The sequence below is a fragment of the Rhea americana genome, unplaced genomic scaffold (assembly GCF_003343005.1).
Source record: "Rhea americana isolate MKP2758 unplaced genomic scaffold, rheAme1 scaffold_52, whole genome shotgun sequence".
NCBI classification, from domain to species: Eukaryota; Metazoa; Chordata; class Aves; order Rheiformes; family Rheidae; genus Rhea; species Rhea americana.
The window spans coordinates 4,078,902-4,100,731 of NW_028186668.1; the positions used below are offsets into that span (position 1 = coordinate 4,078,902).

Consider the following 21,830-nt stretch of genomic DNA (forward strand, 5'->3'; position numbering starts at 1 on the left):
AATTCTGAGTTTGGAAAAAAGAAGTTAACACCATCAGTGTAATACCAACATTTCTGTAGCATACAGGTAGCTTTAGACAATTATAGCTATCCTTTTCCAGATCACTCAAAAGCAATACTGCATTYTTGTATTGAACCAACTACTAGAACAGAGACAGATCCTGTATGAGCAAACCCATGCTCTGCCCTGCCACTGCATTACAGTTGCAGAGTGGGAAGTCCACCTTCAAGAACAAACTTTCGTATCCATTATGTTAAATAGAAAGAAAATGTTAATTATATTTCATCATGCTTGCCCCATCATCTTGCCATAAAGCAATCAAGGAATAAGGTTTTCACTTTAAATGCTGGTAACTTAAGAATGCCTCTGAGCTTCCATTCTCCGTGCCCTGTTATTCTGAAGGACATGTGGCCTTTTATCAGCATTTCATTTGTTTTAACCCTTTGCTCCATTTGCTTTTTTTCTACTTCTAATTTTTGCAGTTCACCTTTTATTTATAAAAAATGCAATGGTTGGGCAAAGAGAGGAATTCTAGGACCATGGAACAAACTCCCTCAGAGCTTGTTCCCTCAGGGAATACTTTGTACTCCTTGATCAAGGTGTTTTTCCTTTACGTGAGCCTTCTCTCAAGGACACACAAGAATGAAGGCTGGATTCAACACTYCACCATTARGAGAGAAGATACCCTACCAAACACATTTCTGGGGAAATGATGCAGTGTGCTGCAGGTCATCCTGTATGAAATCAGTATGAAAAGCAYSTGGTTCTGGCACTCCTGTAGAGGAWCTTTAAAAAGAAGCATTCTTTTCTTCATTGACAGATACAGAGCGACTTGTAGAAAGGTAGATATCACTATATGAAAAAYCTTCCAGGATCTAGCTTACTGTATGTCTGTTTTTACATTATGTAAAATGTGTATCTACTGGAAGGTTACAAGCTCTCTCACCTTGCTGTCCTTTGGGACCTGGAAGTCCCGGGAATCCTTTGAGACCAACTGGTCCTACTGGGCCAGGTAAACCAGGATCCCCCTTAACAATCTGAAAAGCACCTGGTGGGCCTGGTGGGCCTTGTAAACCTGCCAAAATTAACAAGGAAACAAGAATATATTTAGTAGTACACAACAAAAGGATTAGAGAAGAAGTTTATGTTCTATTACCATTTAAAGGTTGCAATGACAAAGCATCAATACTGATTTTTCAGAGGAAGAAACAAATACAGCCTCTCTCTACCCAATACTTTAATCTAATCTGAACATTCAGATGCTGACATCATGTTACCTGTTTTCGTATTCTACCTTTTTACACTGTTTACAAGGGGAGGGAGATAGCCATTGATTAGACACAAATAACAATTTTAACAATAAAAACTTCTGGAAAAAAAAAGTACATTTATATTATACCTTTAGATCCAGGAAGACCTTGGTCACCTCTCTCTCCCTTAAGTCCCGGGAAACCAGGAGATCCTTTTGGACCTAAAGTCAAAGGAAATCTTTGCATGAAAATTCAGTAATTGCTGGGTTTGGAATGATGTGTACAAAACAATCATGCATCATGATCATTTAAGGGCCATGACTTTATTCACAGAAGTAGTTTTCCACTCTYTTCAGGAGCAAGATCTGAACAAATACATAAATTGCCAAAAAGTGATGACCGAATACAAATTTCTTAGATATCTAAACCAGAATAATTATTTTTTTGTATTAACTACTACATTTTTTTATACTGTAGTGTTTTCATGTATACGATGTTGATGATAGCAGTTATTTGATCAGCAGTGGAGATGAATGGAAGCTGTGAGTCCTCAAACATAGCTGTAACCCTTGCCTCTCCCCCTCTCAAGAAAATTCTGAAGATTCTTGAACGGGAACGTCCAGACAATTGATTTTACACCCATCTTCTAAACCAAATGCGCACTTACACTTGGCAAAGCAAGAGAACAGGGAAGAGGCAAAAAMATTTGGGAAAAAGCCTTTATACTTTTTGATGCAGCTTTCAGTGTCCTCTTTCACTTACTTACAGACAGGGAATTAACATTCTTAGAGCATTTTTTTAAGACAGGAAGGAGACAAAAGAGCTGCCTTTGCCTATTTTGCATTAATGTAACATTTTTTTCTTACCTGGAACACCTGGAACTCCTGGAGGTCCCAAATCACCCTTTTGACCAATATCTCCTGGTAAACCTGGACTACCCTGTATGTATTAAAAAAAAAAAAAAAGAAAGAAAAAAAAAGTGAAGTACAAATTATCCTATACTATTATGATATCACTTTCAAATAGGCAGTGTAGTTTTGGAAACCTGTGAAGAAGTATTTTCAACATGAGAGACAAGACATTGAGTTTAAGGAATAGTCCTTCTCTATCATGTTTACGTGAGAAGGGTTTGTTACAGAAACAAGTTTTGTACTTTGTTTGTGCAAAACTACTTTTTGTCCTATAAAAAAAGAGACAAAATAAAAGGTGTCTCGCTAACAATATAGCTAGTAGAATGGTCTTCAACAATAAAACACGATATGATGAAAACTATCACATAAGCACAAATATCAGCGTATAAAATATTCATTTCAGTGAACTCCCCAGAGATGGATGCTAGGTAGAAAATAAAATGAGCAGATCACAGCAAAGTTTAAAACTTCTACTTTCACAATGGGGAATGAAATTAAATGCACTCAGTAATTCACAGACCATCGAAGATTCTGATTTTTCTACAGGCCTAAAATACTTTAGAACTTAAATATTTCATATACAACACATGATCTTTCTTCTGTCTTCACTATTATAAAAGAACTATTCCACCAAAATCAATTATAACAAGTTCATAGTGCCTCACTTAAAGGAAAGCCAAGCTCGCATTTCAAAAGATGCTGTAAACAGTCACTTAACTGACTGCCAACATCCTTCTTTTGTCTATTTGAGCTCATCTGCTAAAAGCTTTTAAGCATAGCTTAGTTTTCCCACTGACTAACTGTTAACCCAAGTATGAAGCAATATGCCAGTTACAGTCTCCTATACAATATAATGTGGAACACAAGAGGAAGAAAGAAAGAAAATCCCTTTACTAAATAATTTATAAAATCCTTTGTCATTTCCCATTCTTAAAAACCAAACAAACAGTTTTAGATTGGAATACCGAAGTTTTAAAAGCTCTGAAATTTTCTATTATGCAAATTAAGCTCTCTGCAGAAATACTTCAAATTTTTAAATTATTCTTAAATTATATTGGAACATTATTCTGAAATTTAGCATCTTCAAAGCTGTTATGATATGATGAAAAGACAGAGCTAAGATATAGTATCAAAATACTGAAGCAAATCCTTAATGTCTCTGGGAAGTGACTCCTGGATGCAGGGAAGTATGCAGCTGGTCTTTAAACTATCAAGAATATGGCCTTCTAAATCCATTATCTATATCCTGCTTCTCACATCAGGACCTTCTCCCTCAGTCTCCCATCTTCCTGTACACTAAGAATTGTGTACAGGAGCCTACCTCCTTTCTTATCTTTTCTTCCATCTATTATTATTATTATTTTTGTTTAGTAGGAAAGAAGAAATGAAAAGTTAAAACATAGAGTACATTTTTCAGTGTGGAAAAAGAAGGCAGACATTCTGTGAGAAAGAGAAAGACAAAGAGCAGATCAACTGCTCTAGATGACTGTCCTATTTTACCTCATTCTCCCCAGTACATAAAAAGGGGATCAYTTTAGATCAGGAAAAATGAATAATTTATGACAATGTATTAATAGYATTACCTGCTTGTATTTCTAAAACAACAGCTATATTTCATCAATGACAGCACTGCAAATGCACTTTATTTGAAAGGTTTCATATCATACCCAAACAATTCAGGTATTTTCAGAAGGCAATTTGTTGTGAAATATGTAACCTTTAAAATTAACTACTAATGCATTTGCAGGATTTATGGATGTGTTGCGGCCATCCTTCACTGTTAATACATTGTAAATTATATTCTTGGTGTTGTGTGTTTACCACTCACTACCTATAAATTTCTAAGTTCATTAGCTCACATTATTGGTAGGTAGCCTTTGAAAGGGGAGAACTGAAATGTTTGAACTTGACATTGCATTGTCAGCTGTGAGTCTAAAGGCACTTTCAGCAATAAGTATCATTATTTTGAAAGACAAAAATCTATGATTAATATATCCATTAACTAGAAGAACCAGGGCTTGAGTGATTCTGGAGAGCGCATGGAAGTAACTTACAGGCAAGCCCTGGAATCCCGGGTCACCTTTGGCTCCTGGACCCCCAGCAGTCCCAGGCCAGCCATCRTTCCCCTGTTCTCCTTTGGCCCCTTTGAGTCCTGGGGGTCCGGGTGGGCCTGTTGGGCCTGGTAAACCTATAAATCAGAAGGATGAGACAGGATTTAGTGGCAACTTTTTTTTTTCCTATAGAAGAATAGTATCCTGGTGGAGGACCAGCTGGCTCAAACTAAAGATAGGCAGAACCAAAGTAATTACCATAACAGTGTTTCAAGAAAATATATAGGAGCATCTGTTGCAGGTAGGTGCACAGGAATACCTTTCTGATTGGAATTTTACCATTTATTACTACTGGCTTGGTGGAAAATGATGCAGGAATTTCTGCATGYACAGAGCAATTGCAATGTATGTTCTCAAGTATGAACGCGCTACAAACATACTGCTCTCTGCTCTGCTTCCTTCCTTCCTTCCACTGCCAAGTTAAGGCCACACTGGGCCACATTGAAATACATCAATAATCTAGAAAATAGCAATATCAAGCCATGGCTATCCAAAAACAGTAAATAAAGCCTAGAGAGAAACACATTGAAACAGCAGGCAAACTTCTCAATGTCAGTGAGACTCTGGACAAAATCAACTGCCAGAAGACATAAAATCAGTATATTCTAGGACATAATGCCAAGCTATCCATGAAGGAAAGGTTTTCTCTGATCTCTGAGAAGATAAGAAAGAACATGCAATATTGATTATATTATTAATCAATTTAGAGGAGCTTTGATTAATGGCATTAACGGCCATAATCCTAAAGATAAAGGATTACCTGGAAGGCCAGGTTGGCCTTGGGGTCCTCTGTCTCCCTTAGGTCCCTCCATTGCACTTCCCGGTAGTCCAGGAAGACCTTGGCTGCCTTTAGGGCCTGCTGGACCTGCATATCCTGGTTCTCCTTTCAGACCTGGGATCCCCGGACTCCCTGGGGATCCTGGAAAACCCACGTCACCTTTTGCACCTAAGAAGTGAAACAACCCCCAAAACATGATTAGGGAAAAKATCACCATCACCCAAACCTTCTGCCTTATTAGGCAGTAAGCTTTATTCCTTGAGAAAATATTCATCTTGCCTATATTTTCAGAAACAAATGCAATTCTTTTGGAAAACTATTATTCTCCACTCTGTGACATAAAGCAAGAGGAAAAGAATAGTCCAGCTGATAAATCTTTTGTTAGCTAAAGTGATTCACTGCAAAAAATGGATGAACATCTTTCAACATCTTTCTATCAGCCCTTTCCCAAGGAAMAAAACCTCCAAATCCTTGCTCCATTACAACTATCATTTTCACATCCAAATAATGGATGTTTTACCTGAGTAAGCACAACAGAGCTTGTTCCTGGAGAAAAGGGGAATATATTTACTACGATTTAGATTTGAACACTTGGTACTTATTTTCAAGCTTGTACAGATAGCAAACTTTTACAATTTAGTTGAACTTTAAATCATGACTGAGCAAAAAGATTAGCTAGAGTAGGTAAGAATAATAAAAGAAATAGCATGTAAAAAATGCACTTTCCCTGCTTTTTGCATAAACAAAACCAGGCCGCCAAATTCTGGACTCTCTTTTTGGAACTGCAATACTTTTGGAACACAAATGATGTCAATTAAATATCTACTTACTCTAAAATCAAGTAGTTTAAAAAGAGCTGTGCTGACAAAATAAGATAGGTAGAGTGGGAAAAATGYTCTCGTAGTCTAGCATTTCACATGCATTATTGAGCTACATTTAGAAAATTTCCTTATTAAAATAATTCTCTAACATTACAATTTTCTAGGCAATTTCATGACTGTTAATTATTATAAGAGCTATTCTAAAATACAGGATAAAAAATAAAAGCTATTCTAAAACTCTCGTTTCTCAGTTTTGATTGTCCACACAAGTCTCCTGAATTAAAGAATATAAACAAGTGCAGTGAGGACATTGACATTTCAAGCTATATAAGCTCTCCAAAATCTGCCATATCATACTAATTCTATAGGTGRACTATTTGAATCATTTTTGTTTTCTGGATGCTTAAAATCGAAACTGCTTTAATTGAATATCATGTCCTTTATCAGTAGCAGTTTGATTATCTTTACTACTGTATCTATTGTAYGCTCCTCTCTAGGACATACCTACTTCATAAAACAGAGCATGGTGCACASAGACACCTTGAGCAAGCTCCAGCTCGAGCCAATCAAGACATTCTCACAGCATAGTGTAGTGGCACACTGTGAAGCACAAAACTGGTCTTGAAATTGTAATAACTATGTACCTGTACCCAAGCTAGTAGGTTCTGAGTTCAGGAAATAACTGTTTTTTGTAAGATCTCCTTTGATCTCTGCTACTYTTGGTATCTCTACATCACGCTCCTGTGCAGTTTAGACATGCTCTACTGAGCTATAAAGAGTAACAGCTTTAGCAGTGAATATAATTTCCAYCTGGACTGCACAACAGACTCAGATAAATTAATCACTGCAGTACCCTGGCCACAAAATCACTGTCTTTAGCTGTCTAGCGCATGGACACTAGTGCACTGTCTAGTGCAAAGTCACTAGCCTTTGATTTTTCAAAATTAGTAGGGAAACAGAAATATTTGGAATTCAAAAGCACAGCACACAAATAGCAGAGTTATTTATATTACCTCATCACAGCAGAGCTTGCAGTAAATTCCACACTAAGAATAATTACCTATTTTAGGGCATATCTAACTCATGTCCAAGATGCTGCCACTGTAACAGAAATTAGTATTTGAGCCTCTCAGAGTTTCTGCCTGCTATAAAAAGGCACAGTATGTAAAAGAATGAAGTAGCAAGTATGTTCAAATTACAGAATTATGTTTAAGCATATTGGGAGGGAGGTTAGTTGCTTATTTAAAAAGTATTTTACCTTTATCTCCTTTTGCACCTGGAAACCCTGGAAGTCCTCTACCAGGAAGACCTATAATTAAAACCAGCAAAAATGAGAAGACAGTCCAGTAGTTACATTTAAACTTTAATGAGCAGAACTCTATTAAGCAAATACAAAATCTAAATAAATAGCTTATGTAAGAGCTCTTTAGGGCAGGGATTGTCTTCATTATATACTGGCRCTGTATCTAGCACAATATGGGTCCTGTATGACTGGGAATCCTATCCTAGGGAAAAACAAGCCTGCTCCATTATTTCAYAGCCAACTTGCGAAGGGAAACAAATTCAAAAACATGCCAATTCTTTAAAAGTATTGCCAGCTTTTGCAAAAGAAATTCTTTTAAGATTATACTGATTAAGTACAGTTTTTGCTCATCAAGATGCTTAGGTTTATAATTATGGATGACAGTCAAAAGTTTGTAAGACACTGCACTAACTTTATTTTGTAATGTTCCAGTCCAAAGTACCTCAAAACCAGCAAATCCATATGCATTTTTGTACCAAATAAATGTAACATGACAGCCACAGTACCTTGTTCACCCTTTGCACCAGCTGCACCTGGAATCCCATCATAACCTGGTTCACCTTTCTGTCCAATGGAACCAGCAGGACCAGGAAGACCAGGTTCACCTGAAAAATCATTGCCATTTTCATTTCAACTCTGAATCATCAGACTTTTTTTACACATTTTTTTCCCCTAAAGAAAAGCTTAACTTAGGCTTTTGCTCCCACAGATTGCAAGTAGCTACTGCATTATGACTGCAGCCTGGCTTTTCTCTGATGTTACTTCTAAAATACATCAGTGTGAGATGAGGCATAAGCATTACAGATTTTGCATAGCTARTAATCATGAATCTCAGTGAGGTTAGAGGGCAGAAAATACAGCAAAGCCCCATGAACACCACAGCCTACATCCAATGAGATGATGTGTCCTATAGCTTGTAAACTAACACAAGGCTTCAGGTTCCAAAATGCTCTTATAGCCATGACAGCAATAGAGTTATTTTCCCTCCTATCCCATTTGCTCTTTAACATCCATGCAATGATGCTAAATGTGGTGATTCAGGTTTGGGTCTCATGGATCAACATTACTGGTTTAAAATGCAGTMAAAACCAACATAACTAATGGCTACAGCAATAATCAGTCTTGTTGAAGACGGTAAAATCTCTTCCACAAATAGGGCAAAGGAATTACTATCCCYACACTACATTGACTCAGATTTACCTGAGAAACAGCAGAGTGTTTTCTCACTTAAGAAATGAACAAGCATAATAAGGTATMTTCAAGCCAAAATGAATCTAGGAGGCCACAGCATTTGTTTTAGCCACCACTCAGTTGCAAAAAGTACTTTAAGAAGCATTTTGTGTTTTATATTTCTTTTCTACCTGGTTCTCCTTTTAAACCTGGAATGCCACTTAAACCAGGAAGTCCTTTTTCACCCTTTTCTCCATGGCGACCTGGGCTTCCTAAAAAAAGCAGGAAGATGTGGGTATATTACGTGATATAAGTTTGTAATTAAGTTTTCATTGTAATTTATTCTTTTACTGAAGCATAAACACTTGCCTGGAAATCCTGCCATGCCAGGGGATCCTTTGGGACCTGGGGCACCCGGCATTCCTGGAAGTCCTGCACTACCTTTTTCACCCTTCTCTCCAGATAAKCCTGGACTACCCGTTCTTCCTGGTTCTCCCTGGAAGAAGCACACATTTTAAAAAAATCCACCTATTAATGCTGAAACAGCATTTCATATTTGAAATAGTAGGTGTCACCTTCCCTTATCCATCAGACTTAAAAGAATTTAATTCTTTTTTCATTTAAAATCAAAGTAATTTAGGATTAAATTTAGCATTAAATTCCATTATCACAAATATTGGCTTTTCTAGCAATTGCTTAATAACATCTAACTATATATGAGAATGAAAAGTCTTCTACACATTTTTCTGAAGGTTTTTACAAAGGCTTTTCCAAACTGGCTTCATAACTTATTTATTACACTTAATYATCTTTAAAAAAGTCCTTTTAAAGTCTTCAGCAAATTTTTTACCAGATTTAGTAGTTTTMTTTTTATAATTTTTTACTTATAAATTCATGATTACTGTCATGGTATGGCTAAGAAAAAGAATGTGWAACAGATGAGAATCCTTATAGAATACTATCAGAGATTGAATTAACTATTTTAGACAGTATTAATACAGTTCTCTTTTCTGTAATATCTGAGCATTTTGTAGTCTTTGTCTTCCCAATATCTGTGTAAAAATACAAAAACAGTATTTCAGAGTGATAGTTTGCTCTGTTTTTAAAAAGCTTTTTTCACTGTGTTTACTTAGCACTTTTAAGAGTTCTTTCCCTTCTTCATATTTCCAGCAATGTAAATTAGTCTATTCTGAAAAGATGGGATAAATTAGAATCCTGGAGAAAATGCTGTCACCAAACAAAATGCATCTAAGACTGTGCACATGCATATCATTCAAGTTTTTCTTCAAGTATTAAAACCAGCCTAACAGAAAATATAACAAAATAGCTTAATGGCCAAAGGCATCTTCTAGAATCAGGTACTCACTAGAGATAAGAAAATTTTATCCTTAGGGGTGTAAATACCTTCTCACCAGGAGTTCCTGGAAAGCCAATTCCAGGGAAACCTGCCACTCCTTTTTCACCTTTATCACCTTTTTGGCCAGGGAACCCTGGTGTGCCTGGTGAACCTGGAATTCCTGGCAGACCTTTTTCTCCAGGTGTTCCTAGGAAGAAAAAAGAAAAATGGGTGCATCAGAGTTGGTGGTACCTTAGTCGTGTTGAAAATGCTTTTTAGTGCTGTCTTAGCTACTCAGGGCTAGAAAAAACAATATAACTCACTGCAATAGGAAGTAATTTAACTTTTGCGATTCATCCCCTAAATGGGGCTCTTTACTGTAAGGTGAGCTTTCCAGATTAGAGAAGGTGGTAATCTTACACTTAGAAAATAGGTGTTGCTAAAAATATGCTTTGAATAAAAGCATGTGCTAACTGAACAATTTCTAGGAGAACTACAGTGACAAAGGTATTTTGCTGCAGCAGATCTTTTGTCCCCCTTTACTGCCTGTCTTTGATTTCCTAAATATGCTAGGCCATCTGAATGAAGAAAAAGTCTCCACATTGAAACAGACGTTCTTCTCATTCTATTCTTTATTCACTCCATCTCCAATAGCATGCTTCCAAGAGCACTACAGTTTGATGTTAACATGTGATATACAGGAATTCGCCAAACTGTTCAGAAGAGAGAAAGTACACAAAAAGCTTATTGCAGTTCCCACACTGGCACAAAGAGACAGCAGCCAGTCAGCCAGCCAGGCTGGCAGGTATCACCCGAAAAGCTGCTTGCTTGCATAATATACACAAATTCTATATATGAGCCTTCTTCTAGCTGTCTGAAGTACCATTTTACACCTGACTGCAGAATTCACATGTAAAAACCTAAGAAAACATTTTAGGTGACTTATTTGGATAGCATAGTACGACTGAAATAGCCATGTCCCAGAATACCTAATTTTAGGTACTGCAAAATGCACAACACTGTTAGACAGCAACACCAACAAATACTTCATAAAGTCTCTTACATGCTCCATATTAACTTGAAGAAATCCCCCCCCCCAAAAAAAAAAGAAAAAGAAATCCAGCTCAGTACCTGGCAAACCCATTTCACCAACGGATCCTTTTTGTCCTGGAATTCCTGGATCTCCTGGGTACCCTGGGGGTCCTTGATCACCTTTTGGTCCTATGGACAGTGGGGAAATCAAAAGTCTCATTAGTTAATACAGTTGAAAATACCTCACAAATGTTCCTTTTGTTGATAGTTTTAGGCCTACCTGGATGTCCTGGAGTACCAGGTTCACCATCCTTCCCTGGAATTCCTGGTTCTCCATACTCCCCACGTAACCCTTTTTCTCCTGTTGCTCCATGGTCCCCTAGACATCAAGAATATAAAAGTAATGAGATGAATTTTATCAAATTTTAATGTAATGAAGTGTAATAGGAGACTCCTAGTTAATGTTTTATCTGTTGCTTCTCTTTACTGAACAGCGGATGAATTGTACCATAGCATTAAAAGATCTGAGTAGCTTTCCAGTCACTACAACCAATGTAGAAGCACAACTGCAAACTATTAACATTTTGCAGTTGTCTATGCAAATTATAGAGCAAAGTGTATCTTTAAAAGAAACTCAATGCACTGAAAATAATGTTTGAGTTAGMTTAATGAGCTGCTTCTGAAGTGCCAGACAGTATCAGGTGTTAACAGAAATGATTGATTTGACTGTTTTGCTGTCTAAGCAGCTACCAGGGAATATGTGCATGAACAACAAAATCATAGGCAGAAATTTGGTGAATCCCAAGTTCTTTCTAATGTTTAAGCATCTTCACCATTCCAGAAGGCTCCATCTGCAGCATGCCTCTTTTCTAGCTGTAATATCGAAGCTTTTCAGTCATAACCCTTTCTGTTAGTGTTCCATCCAAATCCTGGGCAATAGGTTACCGAAGATTAGCTCAAAGTTTGTAAGAGGATGTATTCCAAGAAATCTCAAATATCCAGAACCAAAATTTTTCATTAAACATCTCTGGCAATTTTACACACACACACACACACACACAAAAAAAAATACTGTGCCTTTTCCACAGAATTTATGTTTTAGAAGCTTTTAAAAACCTTACTGTGCCTAGAGATATTCATGCCTAGGGAGATGAAGGCAGTTAACAGAACTGGAAAGCTCTGGGATATAACCAGATTAATTTTTATCTATAGCTGTTAAGTATCCTTGGGGTAAAGTAGATGAGATGGGGAGAACACGGGCAGATGTTTGCAGGTGGGGGTCTGATTGGAATCTAGCCTTCAGGACTGCGTGAGCCAGGCTAACCTGCAGTTTGTGTGTGGTCAGGAGAAGACAGGGCGGTCACACAYGTTTGCAAGCACAAATTAGTGCTGGAGAGGTAAAGGAGCTCGATATYAAAGAATTTAACCAGTTGAATCTGTCAGCACAGGTTGCTGCTTTTATTTTATTTTATTTTATATGTGTGATCAATTTGCCTCGGTTTGATTTCTGGAAAGGAAATAAAACTAATTATCGATTAGTCAGTCTACAGGCCACTAGTAGATAAGAAAGTGATGAAAAACAGCCTATATGGCTGTTTTAAGGCTTAAGTCTTAAGGCTTTTCACATCACCACATATATCAAGATCATAAATAAATGAGAAAAATACAATCTAGATTAAATCATTACAGGCAGGGAGTCCAACTACAAAAGTGCTCTCAAAAACTGCATCTCAGCTTAGGGAYGGATGCACTCCTCCCCACTTGCTCCTGCCCTTGCTCATAGTCCCCAGCCCTGGCTTGCCCAAGCTGGGACACTTCCTACCCATATGCCTAGGTTTCTTTCAGACCAAACCAGGACATGGAGGCCCACTTGTGCAGACAAGTAGTCTAGGATGTGGACAGAATGAATATCTAGACTGGGAAACTCTATTGTTCCCACAGCTTAAATTCAGTGAAACGTAGGTATTGGTGATTCTCAAACTAGCAAGAAATCCCAGGTGCTCTGTCCTATGCCCTACAGAGAAAAAATGATGAAATCTATGGATGGCACTTAACAGGGAAGTATTGAAAAGAGAACAGGATTAGACTGAAGAAAGATTTTGACAAATTGGTGAGAAGGTCAGAAATCAACAGCAAGAAATTCAAAAAGTGGAGTAGACTGCATATTTGGGAAGGAGTAGTCAAAAGCATGAACACAAAATGAGGAAAAAACTATGTAGGCAGCAGTCCATAAGAAAAGGACCAAGGACTGTAGCTAATCACAAACTGAGAAGGGTATTACTTCCAAAGAGGCAAATCTCATTTTAGCAGGGCCTAAGTAGGTCTTCAGTTGTTTCAGTGGAGTGCACTCTAACAAGGATGCAGCTAAACTGGGGAAAATTCAGAGAAGGTGACAAGAAGGATAATGATTTTAGAAAATACATATACAATGAATGGCTGATGAATTTGAACTAGGGAAATGGAAGACTACATGACCTCACTGAGCTCCTTTCAGCCCTACTTCTGTTTTCATGAAAAATGTTACCATTTATTCAAAAACTGTTGTGTGAAAATGTAAAACTGTCAAAATTTAAAATGTCACTTTTTAGTTAAAAAGCAAATTGTAACAAAAAAGGACAAATAATAAAAATACATAAAAATAAACTGATCATTCAAAAGAAAAACAGAGCAGACACAGCTCTTAACTAAATTTTCATGCAATGGTGCAAATAAGTATTTAAGAAGAATGCACTATCTGAAAAAAAAAAATCTCCACCATCATTAAKTTTCTAAATATAGAATTATTACCATTCTCCTGTATATTTCAAGATGTTCCAATTCTTAAAAAGTTAAAGTTTAGGTATGAGCGTCAGACACGTATGTCTCTTCTGAAATTTCTTCAGGTCCTACAGAAGCATTTGTGTAYCAAAAAGGCTGTCCACTTCTCCTTACTGTATCTGTTGGTTTTCAGAGCAACAACAGTATTTCCACAATACATGAAAGACAGCTTTTCTCTTCTAGAAAGTTCTAAATGTTACTTTTAAAGTTTCTCCTCTTTTGATGGAGTCTTCTGATCCAAGAGGTGAAAATGGATTTTAAAATGGGAAGCTAACTTCTTCAGGCCAAAAACCTTTGTGCTTGTGATTGATCTTTGTGTTTATGGAGCTGAAGGAGCCTGGGAAAATATCTGGATTTGCTGTGTGAAGTTCTTTGATCTTGTTTTTTTAAAAGCTGTTTTCTAAATCAAAGTATAACTGAAATCAAAACACTGCCTCTCATTAGTATATGACCACTAATTATACTTTCCATAGTTAGAGACTAAAATTACCTTTTTCTCCTTGATCTCCCTTTTGGCCTTTGAGACTAACCATGTCCATACCATCCATGCTTCCAGGTTTTCCCGGGAGACCTACTTCACCTTTATCCCCCTTAACACCAGGATCACCTTGTGGTCCAATTACTCCTTTGAAACCTGGGCTACCTATAAAGGAATAGCACAAAACATTATAGTGGCATGTAAAATTTTGCGAAAATATTTAGTAGACATTAACAAATGAAATTTGCTATTTATTCAAATTCCAAGCATGGGACACCATGGTCTGGAGCATCGCATTTATCTCATATAATTTTTATTCCTCAGGAATATTCCTCAGGAATATTCCTCAGGAATTCCTCAGTTCATCAGAGCACAATAGCTCTGCCAAAAAAGGTGAATCTTTTTTTCCACTTCACATACTTTGTGTCTTAAATATGTCCCAGATACTAAGGTACAAACAGAGCAGTTTCATACTATTCCCTCTACATTCTTGAAGCATCAGACTGMGCTTCCCTCCATCAGATATATCAAACTGAATTTTCACATGGAAGAACTTCATTATGGRAAAAATAATACTATAGATGCTATAAAATGATGATCTTTCTAAARCCTTTTAAACTTATCCTTAACTGTCCAAAACAGTTTAAATAAAGGCCACTGTATGAAAGGTTTAATTAAGTTCTTCCTGCTGGCTTTTTATAACTTCAAATAYTGTATTTCTGAGTGTAATATCTAAAGCATCCTTTGACCTAGCAAACCCTGTTTTGTTGAAAAATGGAGCCAAAAATCCTGGTTCAGTGTCCAAACTCTTGCTCCAAGGATATGGCCTTCTAACTTACCTTTTTTCTACCTTACAGGGGATATACTCAAATAAAATATTCCTTAAGTCAGACATATTCCMTGTATTTGGTTATTTCCAGACTTGTCTTCAGTAGGAAAAAAAGGTATATTTTAAAATGTTGATATCCATTTGCAAGATGGAAGCAGTGCACTGGAGAGAACCAAGATTGCTCTCAGGTTTTATTCCTACCCTTACAATGGCCAGCTGATTATCCTCCCAGGAATCACTCCACTGCTTCCTACTCCAGTTTCCTATCTGTTAAACAGATTCCTTTATGAATCTACTATAACATCTATTAACAAAATCCACTACTTTGATATTTAACACAGCAATAATTAAGGGCAATTAAGGGTATTACTGGCTATCATTTTAACATACTAGCTAGACAATAAAGTTTAATGAAGGCACCTCCTAYGGTTTACTTTGCTAACTCACACTAACATCCCTAGTTTGAATACACCTTTAACATTCTGACTGACTTTTTAACCCAAGACTCTGGTTTCCACWTGCCTTTCATTTGAGGTGGAATTAATAGATTATTGAGCTAGCAATTCCTAACCAGATTAGACTCATGATATCTTAGTTACTCAGAGGTTYGGTGTCTTGTCTCTTCCTACCATCAGCGGGAAGGGAGATCAAGAGAAACCCACAGAGAATTACTTGATTCGTGTCTGTTAGACAGCCCTCTCAAGATGGAACAAATGTGTCTCTATCCGGGTATCTCTTGCACAAATAGATACTCAGACTAATGTGTTATCAGAGAATAGAATAATTAAGGTTGGAAGGAAGCTCCAGTGGCCATCTAGATCAACTCCCTGCTCAAAATAGGGACAAATTAAAGTAGATTGCTCAGTTASCTGTCCAACTCAAGTTTTGAGTATCTTCAGAGACAATTTTTCTCTGGGGACCTATTTCAGTGTCTGACCACCCCTATAGTAAATTTTTGTCCTTATTTTTCTTTTTTTTTTTTTCCTGAAGGCTGGATAAGCCATGGAAGTTCCTCTGTAACATCCCAGATTTGAGATTAGGATACTAGGAAGCCTCCCAAATCAGGTTGGCAGATTGAACAAGTCCATGAGAGGTAGTCTCCAATAATTATGACGATCATTTTTCTTTTCATGCAGACACTTAGTTCAGGCTCATCTGGCTCCAGTGCCTTCCTGGTGGGTCTTGCTCCWCCTCCTCACTGATTTCCAAGGCACTACCTGTTCTGAAGCTGCAGATCTTCATGTGGAGAATAAGCCTTTGGAGTACTGCCAGAAGTCACTGTCTCCCAAGCCTTCCCCATCATGGGAGTCTCCACCCACCACTCTGGGGACTAGTCTTTTACTGTCCCTCCATATTGTGGAGCTCTGACTTTTGTCTCTCAAAGTCATCCTGTCAATCTCCTGTTCATCCTCCCTGATGGTGTACAGTCTTCTCCCTTCCTCCTGCAGCTTCATTTACCTGACAACTCAGTATTTTAACCAGAGCATGCCTCCCACAGGTAAGGACACCCCAACCTCATCCCTAGCCCAGAGGAGACGCACCAGGCACTCCCTGCAACCCAAGACCTGAATGGTGGCACCCTCCCTCTGCCTTGAGGCCTCTGATATGCCACACTCAGCTGTTCCAGCCAATATGTGAGCCTGTAACTCATGTGTCATCACCATCACTGTGTAATCTTCAGCAGTCCCACACAGTCTTGAGTGGAGYTTGTGGGCCCCTCTGGTGCACTGACTGTGGCAACAACTGTGTCTCCAATAGCTGCCACTGCCTGCTGTGCTCTGCATTCTAGTTATACAGAGCTACCTATCTATCCAGACAAAGACAAGCTAGCAAAATGAAAAAATCTGATAGGTAAACTCAAATTCTGATGTTTGGTTCCCTTTAAAYAGGCAGAAATTTTAGCCTATTCAGTTTCCAAGTGAAGAAAATTTCTCCCAGTAGGTCTTACCTTTTTCACCAGGGAACCCTCGCTCTCCAATTGGTCCAGGAGACCCTGGTAATCCAGGAGTTCCCATAACTCCCATTTCTCCTTTGGCTCCTGAAACCRAAGTGAAAAAGTGATCAACAGAAACAGAGCAGCATAACAAAAGTATGAGAAATGGAATGACTTACTCCCTATTACATTAGAGAATTAATTATTTAAGGAAAAATGGCACAAAGAAGATGGTCTAATTTAAAATAGCCTGATAGAAAAAACAACAGTAAATATAGTATCATGAAAAATGAGAATAAAACAAAGCTTGTAATAGGCATTTGACAGATCCYTAAAACTTTCAATTATAGTGAACAATGCTGTCATGAAGAAAGGCAGTATTAATACCAGATTCTGTCACTGAAACTTCATTGAAGAATAATCTTCCATTATCACAAGGTAAGGGCAAGTTCATGCAAGTTGCTGGATTTGATCCACCAAACAGTATGAGTTTGAAGTTACACATGCACAGAGCTGCTTCACTGAGAACAGCCCGAGGGTTTCCCTGAAGCTCAGACTCTTTGATGGATCAATTCCTAACCGAGTGAAAAGGCATGCCACCAGGAWTTAATGAAACAGTTGTCAAAGACGCAAATTTCCAAGGCAAAGCATTACTTTTCTGAAAGTAAGAATGCTTTACCTGCTGAGCCTTTCTGTCCAACTGCCCCTTGTGGTCCAGGCAGGCCAGGTAGCCCCACAGAGCCTGGTACTCCAGGCTGGCCCTGGCTACCTTTATCCCCTTTTGGTCCTGGCATATCTAGACCTGGGATACCAGGAAATCCCCTTTCTCCTTTTATTCCAGGAAATCCTAAAAAAAAAAAAAAAAAAAAAAAAAAAAAAAAAAAAAAAAAGAGAGAGAGAGAGAGATTAATGCTTAATACAGCATTAACAGGAGTACCCTACCTATAATGTACTCCTGTGGTTCATAAATTACATGGCATGAAGACRCAAAGCAAATTTCTTTAGTAATGGTAAGCAGACAGCAGAAATATTCCTCATTCCCTAAGTGCAGAAATCATGTATGTATTACCTATGATCACTGGGACAGACTAAAGAAAAGGGCAGGCTTTTCTCAGGAAACCTCATACCTGCCCTAAGCTTCGGCCCAGAGGGACGAAGCCAAAGCCTTCTGCCCCTCCACACAGCTCACCCTCCACAACAGCTTATGAGCAACACATTTACTAATGTTAATATCCTTCTGAGTCAAAAATGCACTCCCAAGCAGCAACGTTTTCTCTCACCTGGTGGTCCCTGGGGTCCTGGTTGTCCAGCAGGTCCTGGTGATCCTTGCGGGCCTAGTCCTGGTGCACCTGGAGAGCCCTGTAAACCTTGTAAGCCAGGCAGGCCAGGGTCCCCTGTGTAGAAAAAAAAAAGAGAGACATACACTAAGTGTCCTCCAATATTATTTGAAGTCTGGTTCACAGAAGATGATAGACAGGTGCTTTGGAAGCATTTGGGCAATAAAATGTCATTTTGGGCTGTAATACCTCCTGCCTGGGCTCAGACTGTTTGCTGCTAGTGATTGGTAGGCAAAAAGAAGGGGAAGAAAAAGGGAAATATCCTGAGATACCAGTAGGATTTAAATTTCAAATAGATTTTTGGCTGCATCTGCAGGGAAACAATTTTAAAATGAAATAGAAATACAGAAACATATCTTATTTTTTTCTGCTACATTACCTCGGAATCCTTGCTGACCAGGAATCCCCGGAAACCCTTGCTCGCCACGTAAGCCAGGCAATCCTGGATTTCCCTTTTCTCCAGGGATACCTGGTGGGCCTGGTGGGCCTGGTAATCCCTTAGGGCCTGGGAGACCTACTCCAGGTTCACCCTAACAACAGAAACACAACAGATTAGGAGTCTATATATCAAACCCAAGAATGTATTGACTGACTGTATTTAAACCACCGAGAGGAAGAATGCAACATACAACTTCAGAGCAGATTTGTAAGCAGAATTCGTATCAACCACTTTGCTTCTTTGCATGCATAAGGGAAAACATAAGATGCACAACAGCCTGGCCAACTATTCCTTTCTCTGACAGAGGAATCTTCACACAGATGCCTGCTAACATGGATGCTCACAGAAAAGAACAGTACCAACAACAGCAGACACCTACTTTTTGACCTTGTAAACCTGGGGCACCTGGTAAACCATCCAAGCCAGGGGTTCCCGGAGTGCCTGGCTGACCGGGAGACCCAGGCTGACCTTGGAAACCTACAAAAACAAAATAAAACTCACATCATTAGTGTCTCTGTCTGCAAGTGTCCTGTTTCTTCAGCCTCTAAACGAACTATTCATACCCTCATAGGGACATGTTTAAAAAGTTTTGTTTGGTGTCTTGTAACTATCAAATTTACAGAGATGACAGCACCCAAAAGCCAGTGAGATTCAATCAATAGAGATTCAAATGCTAACCTTCATGAAGCATTTGGCTTTTGAGGAGAAACGATTGCCCAAAAGAAATAGATTTTGAGTGAYTGCTGTGGGTTCATGTCATTCAGAAACATTCTCTTTGCAAAACTGTGTTCCCAAAATCCTCTTCAGAGGGCTACTCTATGCRTAAGGCATCAGACTGAGGGATGCACATCAAAATCCATCTGAGAATCAACACCTTTCTGCCCAACATATTTGTAATTGCATGTCATACACACGCAATTAAAAATCCCTCTGTGSGTCACATACAGTAGGCCCATGGACTTGGGAATGCAGGAAGAAATATATATGATGTTCTGCAAATCACTTAAAGGTAGTGCTCACAGCATGAGCACACACTCAGTAATCAGAGATGAAGCTTTTTTCTCAGGGGAAGATCTCAGGAAGTGAAAAATAYAGCTTTTTGGCAAATTACAGAATAACAGAATGGTTGAGGTCGGAAGGGACCTCCCGTGATTGTCTCATTCAACCTCCTGCTGAAAGCAGGGTTAGTTAGTGTGGGTTGCTCAGGACCTTGTTCAGTCGGTTTYGAATATCTCCAAAGACCCAAAGACAGAGACTTCACAATCTCTCTGGGTAACATGTTCCATTGTTTGACCACTCTCACAGTAAAACGTTTTTTTTTTCTAACGTTTAAACAGAATTTCCTGTATTTCAATCTGTGCTTATTGCCTTTTGTCCTTTCACTGGGCATCACTGTGAAGAGTCTGGCTCTGTCTTCTTTACTGCCTGCATTARGTATTTAYACATATTGATAAAATCTCTTCTCCAGGTGGAACAGTCACAATTCTTTCAGCCTCTCCTTGTATTTCAGAGTTCCCAATCCCTTAAKGATCTTYGTGGCTCTYTGCTGGACTCTCTCCAATAGRTCCATGTCTCTCTTGTACTGGGGACCCCAGAACTGGACTGGCTAAGTCCCAGGCAAGTCATCGGACAGAACTGCATTCCCCTAAGAAAGGCCCTTGAAAGAGATGTCTTTSATATGCCATTCCTTTCCTACTAGCATGAAAGATCATATGACAGTTTTTTTAGATGCGGCTGACCTCTTCTGCTCATGCTAGTCCTGCTTTAGGAGGAACTGGAGGTGGTCACAGGCAAAGACTTGCCCTTTCTCCTCTTTAAGATCTGATCCTCCCAGTTTGCTAGTGTGTGTAATCACAATACATGAAATAAATAAGGCAGAGACACAAGAGGCTGGGGAAGGGGGCTGACAAAGACTWGGTTATCTAATTCTGAATGATTAGCAGCAGCATTATAAAATGCATCTCCCAAAAATCCCAAACCAGAATATGAATATTTAGTCTCCCATCAAGTTTATGTGCATATCCTGACAGCTCAATGACCATGCAGAGAAGCCTAAACTTACAAACTAGTATTCTGACCGAATCACTCCCAGCCACCTTGGACACAATACAACCGCTAGCCCTAGCCCCAAAGTACCATAGTTTTGTCAGTACGGCTTATTGATCAATCTAAGACAATGCCTCCACTCTCAGCAAGGTCACCTCATCTCTCACCAACCTCAGATGCTATGCTATTCTATACTATATAGATTCCAGCTCTGGCAGTAGCTTTGACACGACCCATGTCTGGACAAAGCAGGTAAGCCTTGAGAGTGTGCTGATCATGCTGCTTGCATGCCTTTCACAAGGGAGGCTACTGGTTCTTCCCCAGTTTTATGCTGCAGCCATGGCTGCAGGCTTGCAGTGAACCCCTGTTCCGGACACACCACCTCTGTTAGTTACACAGATAACTGTATCTTACCTTTGGGTCCTGGAGGTCCAGGGAATCCTATACCTGGCTGCCCAACAGCACCTTTTTCTCCTGGCAGGCCAGGTCTCCCTGGTAGTCCAGGATTCCCTTTGTCACCTTTGCAAGAGAAAAAAGCCAAATGTTATGGTAAAGGCTAGCTCCTGGGGAAAAYAGCCATTACCATCACGAGAGCAAATATTACCAGGATACTGTACCTTGGGGTCCAGGGAAACCAGGTGGCCCAGGAAGGCCATCTGCCCCAGGAGGACCAGGGAGAGAAACAGTTCGTCCTGCTTCACCTTTTGCCCCTGTGAATATAAAGGTGTGTAAACTGATGAAATAAAACAAGGAAGTTTCACCTAGTGAACAGCATTAGTCACCACATCCATGACAGACTTTTAATGAAGATTTTTACAGAAAATTCATAGAAAACCAGAACTTTTAAGAGGAAACAAATCATCCTGCTTTGGCCTAAGAAACTCTTCAAGAAAACTGSCCCTGAACAGTTGCAAGTATACTCTTGAGATCAAACACTGACATAAACTATTAAGTCTTTTTCCTTTCATCTTGAACCTCAGTGATTCCCTAAGCTGCATCACTTAAAGTATTTTTTTAAAGCATAATATAGCATTACCTGGAAGGCCTGGTAAACCTGGGGTTCCAGCAAAGCCTCTGTCTCCTTTGTCACCAGGTAACCCTGCTGAGCCTATCCCAGGAGGACCAGGAAAACCTCTTTCACCACGTACTCCAGGGAATCCAGGTTGGCCGGGGGGACCACGTTCTCCTTTCAAGCCAGCTGTACCCTATTTTTTAGAAAGTATAATTGTACTTCTTGCC

At 38.9% G+C, this 21,830-nt stretch overlaps 1 protein-coding gene across 2 annotated transcripts in view; it reads right to left on the reverse strand.

The window, feature by feature from the left end:
* The window catches only part of COL4A1 (collagen type IV alpha 1 chain), a 127,622-nt gene that overhangs the window by 10,678 nt on the left and 95,114 nt on the right, over positions 1-21,830 (reverse strand). The window contains exons 26-46 of one of the 2 annotated variants that reach the window (XM_085318133.1): positions 21,628-21,796; positions 21,209-21,301; positions 21,006-21,110; positions 18,925-19,022; positions 18,486-18,636; positions 18,050-18,163; positions 17,449-17,616; positions 16,785-16,874; positions 14,020-14,172; positions 10,993-11,091; positions 10,812-10,901; positions 9,749-9,888; positions 8,710-8,840; positions 8,536-8,612; positions 7,681-7,779; positions 7,130-7,180; positions 5,033-5,218; positions 4,216-4,349; positions 2,117-2,189; positions 1,400-1,471; positions 947-1,075 (exon numbers count right to left, since the gene is read on the reverse strand). In XM_085318133.1, the coding sequence (XP_085174259.1) occupies positions 947-1,075; positions 1,400-1,471; positions 2,117-2,189; positions 4,216-4,349; positions 5,033-5,218; positions 7,130-7,180; positions 7,681-7,779; positions 8,536-8,612; positions 8,710-8,840; positions 9,749-9,888; positions 10,812-10,901; positions 10,993-11,091; positions 14,020-14,172; positions 16,785-16,874; positions 17,449-17,616; positions 18,050-18,163; positions 18,486-18,636; positions 18,925-19,022; positions 21,006-21,110; positions 21,209-21,301; positions 21,628-21,796 (2,422 nt within the window). Of the gene's footprint in view, positions 1-946; positions 1,076-1,399; positions 1,472-2,116; positions 2,190-4,215; positions 4,350-5,032; positions 5,219-7,129; positions 7,181-7,680; positions 7,780-8,535; positions 8,617-8,709; positions 8,841-9,748; positions 9,889-10,811; positions 10,902-10,992; positions 11,092-14,019; positions 14,173-16,784; positions 16,875-17,448; positions 17,617-18,049; positions 18,164-18,485; positions 18,637-18,924; positions 19,023-21,005; positions 21,111-21,208; positions 21,302-21,627; positions 21,797-21,830 lie in introns of both variants that reach the window. The other variant, XM_085318132.1, reaches the window with a different exon arrangement.